The sequence below is a fragment of the Betta splendens genome, chromosome 15 (assembly GCF_900634795.4).
Source record: "Betta splendens chromosome 15, fBetSpl5.4, whole genome shotgun sequence".
NCBI lineage: Eukaryota > Metazoa > Chordata > Actinopteri > Anabantiformes > Osphronemidae > Betta > Betta splendens.
The window spans coordinates 1,787,198-1,802,532 of NC_040895.2; the positions used below are offsets into that span (position 1 = coordinate 1,787,198).

The following is a 15,335-nucleotide window of genomic DNA, read 5'->3' on the forward strand; positions in this document are numbered from 1 at the left end:
ACTTTTTAACAGCATTAGCCTTCGTATTAGCTTTACTTTAACATTACCACAGAGGCTATAGTTTCTATATGGATGAGTGAGACTTAAGAGTCGGGACAGGGTCTACAGACCCCTCAGTAATGTCTGTGGAAGTGGCACAAGTTGCTACCTTTTGAAATGTCTTTACAAACCCCCAACCCCACCCTGGCTGAATTGACACCGTCTACCATGAATGTAGAAATTTGGACATCCTACTGAAAAATATGATTGTTAACCTGCTGACACTGCATGAAAATGTCTTGAGTATTGTGCACAAGTCAAATAAGTGCGTTAGTTGGCTGAGACAACCCCAGTACCCTTTTTATGTAGCCTGGTAGCTCAATGGGTAGAGCATCGGCCTGGGAAGAAGGTCCCTGGTTCAATCCCACCAAATGTGTCCTTACGCTTGACACTTCACAGTAGAGACAGTTGCAAAGGTAAATTTACCCATGGGGATCAGTAAAGTTTGTATATTTCTTTTTGATTGCTGTGTACAGGTGCTGTTTGCATGTGCTGAGGCTCTCCATGCTCATGGCTACAGCCATGAAGCGTGCCGACTGGCTGTTGAGCTGGCCAGAGACCTGCTAGCCAACCCTCCAGACCTGAAAGTGGAGCAGCCGCAGACTAAGGTACAGTGGTAGCGGTTCAAAGTGACTAGCGTTTTCACTGCAGTACTGTCGCGTCGCCACGGTGCAGCGATTGCATCGCTGAGAAGATTTTTAATCTTGCAGCAGGCTGAAAAAAATCAGCACGCTAGTCTTGTTTTAACCACCAGGTGGTGCAGCGTTGATAAGCCTCCAATGCACTACAGCGTAACTGAGGTCGGACTGTTTATTTCTACCTGTAACACACACACATATTACACCAGACCTATTTTACTATTTAGTTTTTACTATTAAGTATCTGTTGTGTGCTCAAACGTGGGGAGTATGAAGGGCAACAACTTGTTGATGGCTTAGCTATTTTCTGTTCACTGCAAAGTTATAATTGTTCTGTGTGGTTTAAAACAGGCAGCGCCACAGCAGCAACACATTCTTGTTTTCATTGTCCTCAGCTTTTTCGTGTCTTTAAATAGCAGTAAAAATATGTACACACCCACCGCTCTAACATCTGATACAACATTTTGGCTTCACATAATTCCATGATTATGGGTTGCGGTTTAATTAATATAATTTGAATGCGCATGTCCAAGTAAAGACGTAGAGCGCAGTCCATCTGCGACTACAGCCGCTTATTTAGGTTTTAAACTTCCACAACTTGTTAATGAATGTTTTCCAATTGTCGTAGATTTTACGTAAATAACCGTAATAATCATAGGAATTTGTTTTACAGCAGCTGTCGATCGTAATTTTGACAGGACGCCAGAAAACAGCAGATGTACAGCGACTCATTACAGCAACATGTTTGTTCCTACGCGTTTACTCTGTGTCTGCAGAACTGCAGTTTGACTTGTTTTGACTGTGCGTGTCATTGTAACTGAGTGGCTGAGAGCACTGATTCCACCCGTGTACGTTTTAACATTTTCATTTCCCATCCGTCCATCCAGCCAGTTTCACCAGCGTTTTCGTTTCTCTTCCAAACGGGATTTTAATCAAAGCACCTTATAAACCAATAAACCAGGCAAAAATATTAGTTTTTTACAAAAAGACACGGAATTGGAGTTAATATGTTTTTATTGTTTACAGACGAACTGAAAACACAAAAAATTGTTTTCTCGTTACCTCTGCTTATAATTTGGTGGAGACATCAAACTCAAACAGAGAGTGACCAATACACAAATGTATGGATGCGCAAATGCAGACTATGAGATAAACGGGGGAGTGGTGCACTTGATGTAGCGAGAATTTGTTTTGACTGTGCAGGTCACTGTAACTGAATGAGTGGCTGATGTGACTTATTCGGCCCGTGTACGTTTCAAAACTTTGATTTCCCATTCACCCATCCATGCACCTTCACCGGCTTCTCCTTTCTCTTGGTATGGGTGGCAAACAAATTTGAATAAAAGCACCGCCTTACAAACCAATAAATCGAGCAAAAACATTTTTAACTAAAAACACGGAATTGAATTTAAAAGTTTTTTCGTTTAGAGAAACACAAAAAACAAAAAACCTCTGCTTTTAATTTTTAATCGAAGCTCATCCGTGGATGGGTCGCGGGGCAGCAGTCTTAGCAGAGAGCTCCCGACTGCCGCTCGAATGAAACACGAGATCGAATGATATGTGATGTGTTTCGTACTCAGATGACTTGAAACTGAGTTCGACCAAGCTTTTGTTTGTCTCATGTTTGCTCACAGTCGCAAAGGCAAACTTCACATCCCTCTCCCTACTTCGTAGAGGCGCATAGACATGCTAATGTGTTGCTACTACTCGATCAGCAGGTGAGAAATACTTCAGCTCCGGCACAAAGCTCCGTGGGAGACTGGGCAGCATCGGGCGGCGTGATCAGCTGCAGGTCTAAGACTCATTAATGCAGCAAGTAGTTTGTTCTATATGTTTACCGTAGCTTTCTGGTCTAATTTTTTTGTAGAACTTCAACATTCGTCTAAAATATGCAGTGCATTTTAAAATGAAAATATTATTATTATTTACTTATTATTATTACTTTTATTGTAAACACAGTATTAATTGCACAATTTGGATTGGCGATGATTTGCGCTTCTTCCATAATAATCATGGATAATCAAGGAAGAACCTGCAGTTCATAGATGTTATTCAGGGACGGTTTGATAAAGATTCAGTGTGTTTTTCAACTGAACTGTCAGCCAAGGTACGTGCATTATCAAATGAATGCGCCTGTCAGTGGGGAAGACATCAACTCTATTCAGTTGCTCTTCAGTCGCTGCTGCCGTCTCCTCCCCAGTTCACACACCTAAAGTGTCCGAAGCAATGAATGCGTTTCCAAATTAACCGGTGATGCCGCACGGGTTGCTCTCAGTGACAGCAGCTGTTTGAAGCAGGGAAAAGCGATTAGCTGTCCTTGTCGATGCCTTGACAATGTTCATCTGTAAACGATCTGAACAGTTGTTATAGTTTTACAAGGCGTAAGATGACGCTTACGTTTGATCGTTGCTCGTATTCCATATAAAAGAGAACGAGGACTGAATAGGTATGCTGTTAATTGCTACGATTAATCCATCCATCCATTTTTATCCGCTTATCCGGGGCTGGGTCGCGTGGGCAGCAGTCTGAGCAGAGAGTTCCAGACTTCCTTCTCCCTGGACACTTCCTCCAGCTCTTCCGGTGGGACCCCAAGACGTTCCCAGGCCAGCCGAGAGACGTAGTCTCTCCAGCGTGTCCTGGGTCTTCCTCTGGGCCTCCTACCGGTGGGACATGCCCGGAACACCTCCCCGGGGAGGCGTCAAGGAGGCATCCGAACCAGATGCCCGAGCCACCTCAACTGCCTCCTCTCATTGTGGAGGAGCAGTGACTCTACACCGAGCTCCTCCCGGGTGACAGAGCTCCTCACCTTATCTCTTTCGTTCATGACCCAAAGCTCATGACCATAGGTGAGGGTAGGAACGTAGATTGATCTCACGCTCCCTTCCCTCCCAGGTGAACAAGACCCCAAGATACTTAAACTCCTCCACTTGGGGCAGGAACTCTCCTCCAACCTGGAGAGAGCAAACCACCTTTTTCCGGTCGAGAACCATGGCCTCAGATTTGGAGGAACTGATTCTCATCCGAGTTGCTTCACACTCAGCTGCAAACCGCACCAGCGCACGCTGGAGGTCCTGGCCCGATGAAGCCAACAGGACAACATCATCTGCAAAAAGCAGAGATGCTATCCTGCGGTCTCTAAACCAGACCCTCTCCGGCCCCTGGCTGCGCCTAGAAATTCTGTGCATAAAAATAATAAACAAAATCGGTGACAAAGGGCAGCCCTGCCGAAGTCCAACATGCACCAGGAACAGGTCTGACTTATTGCTGGCAATGCGAACCAGGCTCCTGCTCTGGTTGTACAGAGAGCAAACAGCCCTTAGCAAAGAGCCCTGGACTTCCGGAGCACCCCCCACAGGATGTCACGAGGGACGCGGTCGAATGCCTTCTCCAGATGCACAAAACACATGTAGACAGGTTGGGCAAACTCCCACAAACCCTCAAGCACCCTGCTGAGGGTATAAAGCTGGTCCAGCGTTCCACGACCAGGCTGAAAACCACATTGTTCCTTCTGTATCCTAGGTTCGACTATCGGCCGAATTCCCCCTTTTCCAGTACCCTGGCATAGACTTTCCCAGGGAGGCTGAGAAGTGTGATCCCCCTATAGTTGGAACACACTCTCCTGTCCCCCTTTTTATGAAGAGGGACAACCACCCCGGTTGTCCAGTCCAGAGGAACTGTCCCCCTCGTCCACGCGATGTTTCAGAGGCGTGTCACCCAAGACAGCTCCACAACATCCCGAGACTAGAGGTACTCGGGACAGATCTCATCCACCCCCACTGCTCTGCCACCTAGGAGCTTACCAACTACCTCGGTGACTTCAGCCTGGGTGATGGGCAAGTCCGCCTCTGAGTCCCCTGCCTCTGCTTCCTCAGCAGAAGGCATGTCGAAGGGGTTGAGGAGATACTCAAAGTACTCCTTCCACCGTCCAATAACATCCCCCAGTTGAGGCTCCCCACCTTCCCCTCCTGAGGCGCTGAACAGTTTGCCAGAATCTCTTTGAGGCCGAGCGATAGTCCTCCTCCATGGCCTCCCCGAACTCCTCCCAGGCCCGAGTTTTTGCCTCCGCAACGGAACGGGCTGCAGCACGCTTGGCCTGCCGTTACCCATCAGCTGCCTCAAGAGTCCCACAGGTCAACCATACCTGGTAGGACTCCTTTTTCAGCTTGATGGCCCTTACCTCCGGCGTCCATCACTGAGTTCAGGGATTACCACCACGACAGGCACCGGAGACCCTGCGCCCACAGCTCCGGACAGCTCCGTACTGCCGCGTTGACGACTGGTGCCATGTGCACCGATGGACACACTTATGTTCGAACATGGTGTTTGTTATGGCCAAACTGTGCCTAGGACAGAAGTCCAATAGCATAACACCATTCAGGTTCAGATCAGGGAGGCCGTTCCTCCCAATCACGCCCCTCCAAGTGTCACTGTCGTTACCCACGTGGGCATTGAAATCTCCCAGAAGAACGATGGGGTCCCCAGTTGGAGCGCTTTCCAACACTGCCTCCAGAGACCCCAAGAAGGCCAGGTACTCCACACTACCGTTTGGCCCGTAAGCACAAATGACAGTGAGTAACCTATCCCCCACCCGAAGGCGCAGGGAAGCGACCCGCTCGTCCACCGGTGAAAACTCCAACACATGGCGACTAATTTGGGGAGCTATGAGCAAGCCCACACCAGCCCACCGCCTCTCACCGCAGGCAACTCCAGAGTAGAAGAGGGTCCAGCCCCTCTCAAGGAGTTGGGTTCCAGAGCCAGGCTATGTGTGGAGGTGAGCGCGACTATTTCTTGCCGGTACCGCTCAACCACCTGCACAAGCTCAGGCTCCTTTCCCCCCCAGTGACGTGACATTTCATGTCCCAATAGCCAGATTGGTTAACCAGGGATTGGGTCACCTAGGCTCCCGCTTTCGACTGCTGCCCAATCCACTTTGCACCGGCCTCCTGCGGATGGTGGGTCCACTTGAGGACGGTCCCACGTCGCTCTTTCGGGCTGTGCCCGGCCGGGCCCCGTGGGAATAGGCCTGGCCACCAGGCGCTCGCATACGAGCCCCAACCCCGGGCCTGGCTTCATAGGGGGTTTGTGAACCGCTCTTAGTCTGGCCCGTCGCCCAGGACCTGTTTGCCTTTGGAGACCCTACCAGGGGCATTTAGCCCCCGAAAACATAGCTCCCGGGGGCACACAAACTCCTCCACCACGATAAGGTGGCGGTTCTTCTGTCAATAAAATATAAAATGTTAAACCTCTGAGCCCTGACTTTTATGTCTTCTTTAAATTAAAAAACAAATGTTGAATATTCTCAAATAATATAATATTGCCGCCCTCCGCAGCTCCCAGTGTTTGTTTTTTTCATTGAAAACGTGGGTGTTACTGGTGCCTGACCCCTGGTCTAGATCATCCTTATTCACTTTTTTAAATTGTAGTAGTGTAACCTTTAGTTAGTATTTCTTTTTATTTTTTTATTTTATGTTTGGGAAACGTGGCATTTCAGCTACTGTGATTTTATTTGTAATTAACATTAGTTTTATTATAACATTATTCACTTACTTACGTTCATAACTATACTAAATACTATAACGCGACCAGCGGTTCATGGTCTTGGCGATCCTTGCACTAAGTAATACGGTGTCATCTCGTGAGTCACATGATGATAATGAGATGCTGTTTTTCCAATAATTAAAATTAAAAGACTGCTTCCACTCAGACTTGAACCCTGGACAAAAAGTTTTACAACCATGCATCTTAACCACTAGGCCACCCAATCGCCACCTACAGGCCAAAAGGACGTAACACACTCTTCCCGCAGTGCAAACTGGGCGCTGACACGGCAGATTCGGGTCCCAAACACGGTGGGGGTAGACACTTTTAACGGCTGCCTCTGTAGATGCAGCCACAGGTCTCCAGCAGCCTGAGACATTTTGGTCCATGTACCTTTCATTCAGTAGATTTTTTTTTCAATCAAAAGTTGATAAAACAAGCAATTTTTTCATTTGAATTTTTGAGGTAGGTGCAAACTACGGCCACAGCCAACACCGATGGGGAACCGACGCAGATCAGTAGGACCTGCTCTGACCCCCCCCGTGTGCTAGGCTCGTGGGCTTGTGACTTTATTCTCCAGACAATTTTCAGGATGATCAGCACATTCACCTCTTTCTGCAGCTAATGTGGGGAAATGAGCAAAATAAGTGCTTAACATGTCTGGATTTCATTCCCCTTCAACAGCGTGATAAACTGACCCTGGCTGTGGGCCAAAACATTTTCAGCTTGAAGACAGTGTTTTTAAATGCAATATTTTGATCTGAGTGAAAGAAAATGTAAAAAAAAACGTATTTTTTCATTACCACATTAAATATAAAATCATTAAAAACTGCAGCTAATGTGGCTTTGATATTGTGCCAATTTGTAAACAATCATCATATGTGACGTTAAAAATTTCTCATTTCTGGCTGGATTCAGGGTAAGAAGAGCAAAGTGTCAACAAGCCGTCAGACGCATGTCGCTACCAACACACTTTCAAAAGCTGCCTTCCTCCTCACTGTGCTCAGTGAGCGACTGGAGCTCCACAATCTGGCCTTCAACACTGGCATGTTCTCTCTGGAACTGCAGAGACCCCCAGCATCCACCAAGGCTCTAGAGGTGTCTCTCTCTCTTACACAGGAAAATGCACACAAGACTTAAATTAGTTTTGTTTTTCTTTTTGTATCTAAAATCGATGTTATAGAATAGAGAGAGATGAACGTGTATGTTTCTGTGTCTGGGCTGCATAGGTCAAGTTGGCATACCAGGAGTCAGAGGTGGTGGCCCTGTTGAAGAAAATCCCCCTGGGCATGGTGGAGATGTCAGCCATCAGAGAGAGAGCTGAGCAGCTCCGAGACGGAAACCTGTGCGATTACAGACCTGTGCTGCCTCTCATGCTGGCCAGCTTCATCTTTGATGTGCTGTGTACCCCAGGTAAGCACCAGAGTTTTATGTATGCATGGCATGGAATGTATTTACATGTTTTGCCACCATGTACTGTAATTTCCAGGCTATAAAGTGCACCCCAATATAAGCCGCACCCATTGGACTTTAATAAAAAAGTTATTTTCATATATAGACCGCACCTGCACTGTGGTGTCCATGTTGTAAGGTGAGATATTTACTCAGAAACATGATACACATTTTTAACTTTACAGTACAGTAAAAACACTGTACAGAGAAACAGTACAGCAGTAATTCAGTTTGAATAAGAATGTTCCAGCTTAATGTGTATCAATGTTGTGCATGTTTATATTGTCTTGTTTTGCCTCATTGTTTTGTTTGGGTTTCAGCAGCTGGTTGCACTCTCTCTACCCCAAAGCAAAAACTCATACTGTCCACCAACTCCATGACATCCCGAACATTTAACAAAGACTAATAAAACAAAAAACAATTAACTGAATAAACGACTAATCACAAGGAGAATATAAATTCCTGACATACCCATCCATACCCCATCCATCTTAATACATGCTGCTTGTTGAGCTGTCGGACAGGACATAAGCCGGTAAAAATTCACAAATTAGCCGCATCGTTGTTTATGACGCAGGGTTTAAAGCGCGTGGAAAAAGTAGCGGCTTATAGTCTGGAAATTACAGTATGTTTTCCAAGAGTTGTGATAATGAAGTGTAGGTTTGTCCCAAGAGGCTCGTTGGCATTGCACAGCTGAAAATTTAACATACCTTTTCCTTTTCTTCTTATTGTCTGTGCAGTTGTGTCACCAACGGGCTCCCGTCCCCCGAGCCGTAACCGTAACGTCGAGATGCCCGGTGACGAGGAGCTGGGCTTTGAAGCTGCTGTTGCTGCTCTTGGTGATTTTTTTTCTTCTTCTTTTTTGCCTTAGTAGTTTCTGTGCAGCCTCTTTTAATTAAGTCATGTAGGAACTCATCTACCCTTTGTGCCTTTAGGTATGAAGACTACAGTCAGTGAGGCAGAGCATCCTCTTCTGTGTGAAGGAACTAGGAGGGTGAAGGGTGACCTTGCCTTGGCTCTCATGATTACCTATAAAGATGACCAGAGCAAGCTCAAGAAGGTTTTGACAACTGTTGATATATTATTATAAAAGAATGATGACTGATGAGTCTTTCACTTACTTTCTTTTTTTCTCTCTCACTCTGTTTTTTCCTGTCGTGCTGGCCCCATCCCCTTTCATCTTCAGATCCTAGATAAGCTGTTAGACAGAGAGAGTCAGACTCACAAGCCCCAGACTCTTAGCTCCTTTTATTCCAGTAAGCCAGCGGCCAGCAGCCAGCGCAGTCCCTCTAAACACACTGCTGCTGGGCACAGCGGGTTAAGCGGGGCTGCTGCTGGAGGTGTCTCCAAACACACCCCATCACCGTCCTCAACCACGGTGGCAGGCTCTTCCTCCAGCTCCTCTTCTGCTGTGCCACTGGCTGGTGAAGGGCTAGCGCAGCAGACGGAAATTAACCCAGTGCAAAATAGTACAGCAGAGGAAAATGCTGCTGAGACCCAGGAGCAAGGTGAGAACGCCCTGCAGCACCTCCTCTCATCCACATTCCCCATTTCACATTTTTTACTAATTTATTTTTTTCAATAGATTTCCCCAAATCTACAGTATTTCAATAGATGTTCCCATGTTCAGTTTTTCTTTGTCAACATACAGGTTCTTTTGGAGTCGCTGTGTGGTAGCAAAGTACACTTTGATTGATACAGATGTCTAAATTTTCTTCTATTCGATGTCAGATGGAGCTCCATCGAGTGACCAGCAAAATGATATGGCTCTGTTTAAGCTGGAGGCCACGGTGCCTAGTCGGTTGGCACTGGGTGCCCGCTGTGGATACAGCCAGCGCTGCTGGGGCTCACCTGTAAGGCAGAAGAAGAAACACACAGGTGCACACTTTAGCAATGGTAATGTTGTTTGTTGACATGCCAGTTATAGCATTAAAGGAATTGAGATTATACTAAGTCTATTTGTTTAGACGATGTTTGGTAGGAGGTGGGTGTCACAGATTCTGCTCTGGCTTGTATACAGTAAATGGTGATATGTTTGTGTTTGTGAAGGTATGGCGAGTATTGACAGCAGTGCACCAGAGACCACCTCAGATAGCTCTCCCACCCTGAGTCGCAGACCACTTCGAGGTGGCTGGGCAGCAACGTCATGGGGCCGTGGACAAGACAGCGATAGCATCAGCAGTTCTTCATCTGATTCGCTGGGATCCTCCTCCTCTAGTGGATCCCGACGGGCAGGGGGCGGGGCTAGAGCTAAGAGCACCGACACCAGCAGGTACAGTTGCAAACTCATCAGCAGGGTCAGTAGGATGACCACCCCTACTAGCTTGTGCATTTCATGTATTGCATGTATGTAAGCCTCTACCTCTAACACCTCTAACTAAAACCACATAAAGCTTAAAGTACAGCCATAGGTGCCCACCATGATTACTTACATGAATTAGAGCTCAGGTGAGGTTTGATTAACTGCAGATTTCTCATGTTCAGATACAAAGGGCGCCGCCCAGAGTGCCACGCCCCCCATGTCCCCAACCAACCATCGGAGGCAGCAGCCCACTTTTATTTTGAACTGGCCAAGACGGTGTTGATCAAAGCTGGAGGAAATTCCTCCACTTCCATCTTCACCCAGCCCTCAGCCAGCGGGGGTCACCAGGGGCCCCACAGAAACCTACACCTCTGTGCCTTTGAGATTGGCCTGTATGCTCTTGGCCTCCACAACTTTGTCTCGCCCAACTGGCTGTCCAGAACCTACTCTTCTCACGTGTCTTGGATCACTGGTAAGCGTGTTTCTGTCTGTGTAACTGATGTGAATGTGTTTTAGGTTACTCTCACTTTCTAACATGCTTTCTCCTTGGGCCTCTTTCAGGCCAAGCGATGGAGATCGGTAGTGCAGCACTCAACATTTTGGTGGAGTGCTGGGATGGTCATCTCACACCTCCAGAGGTGGCTTCCCTGGCAGATCGAGCATCAAGGGCGAGGGACCCCAACATGGTTCGGGCAGCAGCAGAGCTGGCCTTGAGCTGCCTGCCTCATGCTCACGCCCTCAATCCCAATGAAATTCAGAGAGCTCTGGTGCAGTGCAAGGAACAGGTAAAATTGGCAGTGTTAGTTTAGAGTTACTGATCCAGCTGCTTACTGAGTCTTCTCAGTATGGATTGCAACACTGTAGTATGTGCTTATAGAGAAAGGGCCAATAGTGCAATAGGCAGTCTTGAATAATGAGTACAGTTTTTGCTGTACCTGCTCTACAGCCACCCTGTCATCACCCCCCTCCCATTTTTCATGAGCTGAGCTCAATTACAGAATTTATATGTAGATAAGTAATCTATTCCTTCAATCCAAACATGCTGAGTGGGTGCTGGTTGTGAAAGAACTGAGAGTTTCTCAGCTTCCAGGAACTGGGTACAGACGCAGCATCATGCTGCCACATGAGGTGATGGTCAAGGATGAAGCCATAACAATGGGCCTCAGAAGCTTGTCATGGTATCTCTGTGCATCAATACCATGCACCTGTGTTTGTTGTCTATAACTTACACAGCCCACAACGAGGCCACTCGACCCACAATGCTGCAGTCACGTCAAGACCCCAATGAGGAAAATGAGCAGATGAGCTTCCCTCCAACAGCTTTTGACAGTTTGTGCAGAAAGGAAGGAAGTTTTGGGACATCCAGGATTTGATGTCTTTTAAACAACCCTGAATTTTGACTAGTTGATCTGTTTCATTTGGTTCCAAGGACATATATAGCTGAGTATCATCTGCGTAAAAATTAAAATTAATAGAATGCTTTCTAATAATCTCACCTAGAGGAGACATGTATAGGCTAAACAAAATTGGACCAAGCACAGAACCCTGTGGTACTCCATAGCTAATCCTTGTGCATGTGGAGAATTCCTCATTAACATGAACAAACTGTCAACTGTCTAATGAAATATATGCTGTCCCTGTGTTTGTGTGTACTTTGTATATGTACTATATACTAGACCTATTGTACAGTACTTTAACTTGTGTAGTGGTTTTTTTTATTATTTAGGCTTGCCCTCACAGGGCCCTGATTTTGGAAATTTTTGGAAATTGTTACTTTGTAGAAGAAGCTGAACTAGTTGACATGATACATGTAATGAAAACTGCTGCCACTACAAAAGAAGTATTAATTCCTAATGCAATGTTGTCCCCTTCTTCCTCCAGGACAATGTAATGCTAGAAAAAGCCTGCATGGCAGTCGAGGAAGCAGCCAAGGGTGGAGGTGTTTACCCTGAGGTTCTGTTCGAGGTGGCTCACCAGTGGTATTGGCTGTATGAGCAGTCAGTAGGTGGGGGATCTGCTCAGCAGCGGGAAACCTCTGGACGCTGTGGAGCCAACGGGGGTTCAGGCAGGAGACCAGCAGAGTCCACCTGCAGTGTCCTCGACAGCGGAGCCAACATGGAGACTCCAGGAGTGGCAACTGTGACGGCGTCGGTAACAGCGTCAGCCGTTGTACCAGTCATTTCAGTTGGCTCCACCATCTACCAGTCCCACACCATGACTGGCCAGGCAATGGCTCACCCACACAGCCAGGCCCTCCATCCCTACACCACCATCCAGGCCCACCTACCCACGGTCTGCTCCCCCCAGTATCTGGGACACCCTTTGCAGCATGTCCCTCGACCCACTGTGTTCCCTGTGTCTGGGGCTGCATATCCACAGGTCAGAACTGCTCTTCCAGCTTGTACTTAGAGTGTCTTTGTGCAGTGCATCATGTCCTAGTGCACATGTATGTGTGTTCTTACTCAGGGAATACATCCAGCCTTCATCGGAGCCCAGTATCCCTTCTCTGTGGCCACTGGGCCACAGCCGCCTCTGGCTGCCACAGCGGTGACTTTTCCTGGCGTCCCTGTGCCGTCCATGACTCAGATTGCCGTCCATCCCTATCATACAGAGACCGGTCTGCCCCTCAGCACAACTGTAGCAGGTTTGTGTGCGTGTGTGTGTGTGACAGTGTGTGCGTGTGTGTGTGTGTAACAATGCTTTTCATTCTTCACAGTTGGCAGTGTTCACTCAGGCCCCACTATTCAGGCCATACAGGGAGCACCTCTGCCCTCCCTCTCCTCCCAAACTGGCTCATTGGTCAGCACACCTTTTCCAGCAGAGGATGAGCAGCACAGCCAGCCGATCAGCCAGCAAGGCCTGCACTACCTGCATTCTGCCTACAGAGTTGGTGAGGATTATGGTTTTCTTCTAGTCCAGTGCCTGTAGCGAGTTGGTCTCCAAGCACATTGCTTCATTGTTCATTTTATGTGCAGGAATGTTGGCGTTGGAGATGCTGGGTAGGAGGGCTCACAATGACCATCCCAACAACTTCTCCAGGAGCCCGCCCTACACTGAGGATGTCAAATGGCTGCTGGGGCTGGCTGCGAGGCTAGGTCAGCTCTCACAGTAACATATAGCCAATATGAGATTTGGTTATAACACACAGTGCTCCCAACATTACATGAACAATGCTAAACCAGGATTGCAGGCTTTTCAGTTTTGGTCAACAGCTTCTAAAAGATTAATCAGTCAGAATAGGGCATTGTTCTGCATTTTTACTGAATTCTTCAGATGACGTGCGGGCATGCGTGCCTGCGTGAGGTGCACTGCATGCTAGTTTAGGCTAGTGTGGGACACAATGTATATACCAAAACTCTGCTAATAGAAATGTCATGCAATGCTGGGGATACTTTAAGAATGTAGACGGCAAGGGGTTTTCCTGCAACTTAAAATCAGCTGTAGGAGGCAGTAGAAACATTATGGGATTAAAACACTCTTTTCCCAGGGCTGTTTTGGCATCAGATGAGGCTTTTCATCATAGATTAGTGCCACAGACTGACTGCTCTAAATTTGACTGTCAAATGACAAACCAGGTCCGACAGCCACCTGTCAGGCCAAAAACACCAAATTTATCTGCAGCCAAATTGTACCCCATTGTCACAGTGGCTGGCGGTTTTAGGCATGGTCAAACAGGGCAGCCGCCCAGGGCGCCTTCTGCTGGGGGCCGCAGCTTCAAGCCTTCAGAAATAAACATTCACGTATATGCACCCGGGGGGTAGAAGGCGCAAAATCGCAATCTCGCCTTAAGCACCGAAATGCACGGGCTCCTCTGGCATATACAGTATGTCACAAAAGTGAGTACACCCCTCAAACCTCTGTGTCATTTATGCAGTGTTGTCCTATAAAAAGATATAACTAAATGTTTGCAATGAAAAGTGCCCAGTGTAAAGCTTGTATAGCAGTGTAAATTTATTGTCGCCTCAAAATAACCAAAAATACAGCCAATAATAGCTGATGCCCTGGCAACAAAAGTGGCAAGTACACCCCTAAGTGAAAATGTGAAGTGTCAATTCTTTGTTTGGCCACCATTATTTTTCAGCACGGCTTGAATTCTGTTGGCCATGGAGTTCACCAGAGCTTCACTGGTTGCCACTGGAATCCTCTTATACTCCTCCATCACAACATCACGAAGGTGGTGGACATTTGAGACCTTGTGCTCCTCCACCTTCCTTTTCAGGATGCCCCAGAGGTGTTCTATGGGGTTTAGGTCTGGAGACATGCTTGGCCAGTCCATCACCTTTATCCTCAGCCTCTTTAGCAAGCCAGTGGTCATCTTGGCGGTGTGTTTAGGGTCATTATCATGCTGGAACACTGCTCTGCGGCCCAGTTTCCGGAGGGAGGGTATCATGCTCTGCTTCAGTATGTCACAGTACATGTTAGAATTCATGTTTCCCTCAATGAACTGTAGCTCCCTAATGCCAGCAGCACTCATGCAGCCCCAGATCATGACACTCCCACCACCATGTTTGACGGTAGGCAAGACACACTTGTCTTTGTACTCCCCACCTGGTTGCCGCCACACATGCTTGACACCATCTGAACCAAATAGGTTTATCTTGGTCTCATCAGACCACAGGACATGGTTCCATGGTTGCGTGCTTTCTTGTGCATCATTTATAGAAGAGGCTTCCTTCTAGGACGACAACCATGCAGAGCAATTTGATGCAGAGTGTGGCGTACAGTCTGAGCACTGACAGGCTAACCTCCCATCCCTTCAATCCCTGCAGCAATGCTGGGCGCACTCATCCATCTGTTTTCCAAAGCCAGTCTTTGAATCTGACGCTGAGAATGTGCACCAAGCTTCTTTGGCCAACCATGGCAAGGCCAATTCTGAGAAGAACCTGTTCTCTTAAAGCGCTAGATGATCTTGGCCACTGTGCTACAGCACAGTTTCAGAGTGTTGGCTATTTTCTTATAGCCTAGGCCGTCTTTATGTAAAGCAACAATTTTCAGTTTCACACTAATGAGTCACATGACAAAGGGGAAGGAAAATGAACAATTGTGTTCAATTTGTACACTTTCACTTAGGGGTGTACTCACTTTTGTTGCCAGGGCTTCAACTATTATTGACTGTATTTTAAATTATTTTTAGGGGACAATAAATTTACACTGCTATACAAACTTTACACTGACTACTTTTCACTGTGCCAAAGAGTCATTTATGCAGTGTTGTTCTATGAAAAGAGATAAATAAATATTTGCAGAGGTGTGAGGGGTGTACTCACTTTTGTGACATACTGTATGAGCCCAATGAAAAAAAATTGTGGTCGGAGCTGTTTATAGTACTGAACACCATCTCCTGGTGAGTGTGCGCTATCGCTCTG

The 15,335-nt window shown here is 47.0% G+C and overlaps 1 protein-coding gene across 3 annotated transcripts in view; it reads left to right on the top strand.

The window, feature by feature from the left end:
* The window catches only part of zswim8 (zinc finger, SWIM-type containing 8), a 51,223-nt gene that overhangs the window by 24,176 nt on the left and 11,712 nt on the right, over nucleotides 1-15,335 (top strand). The window contains exons 12-25 of one of the 3 annotated variants that reach the window (XM_029127199.3): nucleotides 516-647; nucleotides 7,134-7,313; nucleotides 7,445-7,628; nucleotides 8,408-8,506; nucleotides 8,603-8,727; nucleotides 8,854-9,175; nucleotides 9,399-9,545; nucleotides 9,717-9,939; nucleotides 10,152-10,441; nucleotides 10,531-10,754; nucleotides 11,851-12,348; nucleotides 12,436-12,613; nucleotides 12,686-12,859; nucleotides 12,945-13,064. In XM_029127199.3, coding sequence (XP_028983032.1) covers nucleotides 516-647; nucleotides 7,134-7,313; nucleotides 7,445-7,628; nucleotides 8,408-8,506; nucleotides 8,603-8,727; nucleotides 8,854-9,175; nucleotides 9,399-9,545; nucleotides 9,717-9,939; nucleotides 10,152-10,441; nucleotides 10,531-10,754; nucleotides 11,851-12,348; nucleotides 12,436-12,613; nucleotides 12,686-12,859; nucleotides 12,945-13,064 — 2,896 coding nt within the window. Of the gene's footprint in view, nucleotides 1-515; nucleotides 648-7,133; nucleotides 7,314-7,444; nucleotides 7,629-8,397; nucleotides 8,507-8,602; nucleotides 8,728-8,853; nucleotides 9,176-9,398; nucleotides 9,564-9,716; nucleotides 9,940-10,151; nucleotides 10,442-10,530; nucleotides 10,755-11,850; nucleotides 12,349-12,435; nucleotides 12,614-12,685; nucleotides 12,860-12,944; nucleotides 13,065-15,335 lie in introns of all 3 variants that reach the window. The other 2 variants (XM_055502741.1, XM_055502742.1) reach the window with 2 other exon arrangements.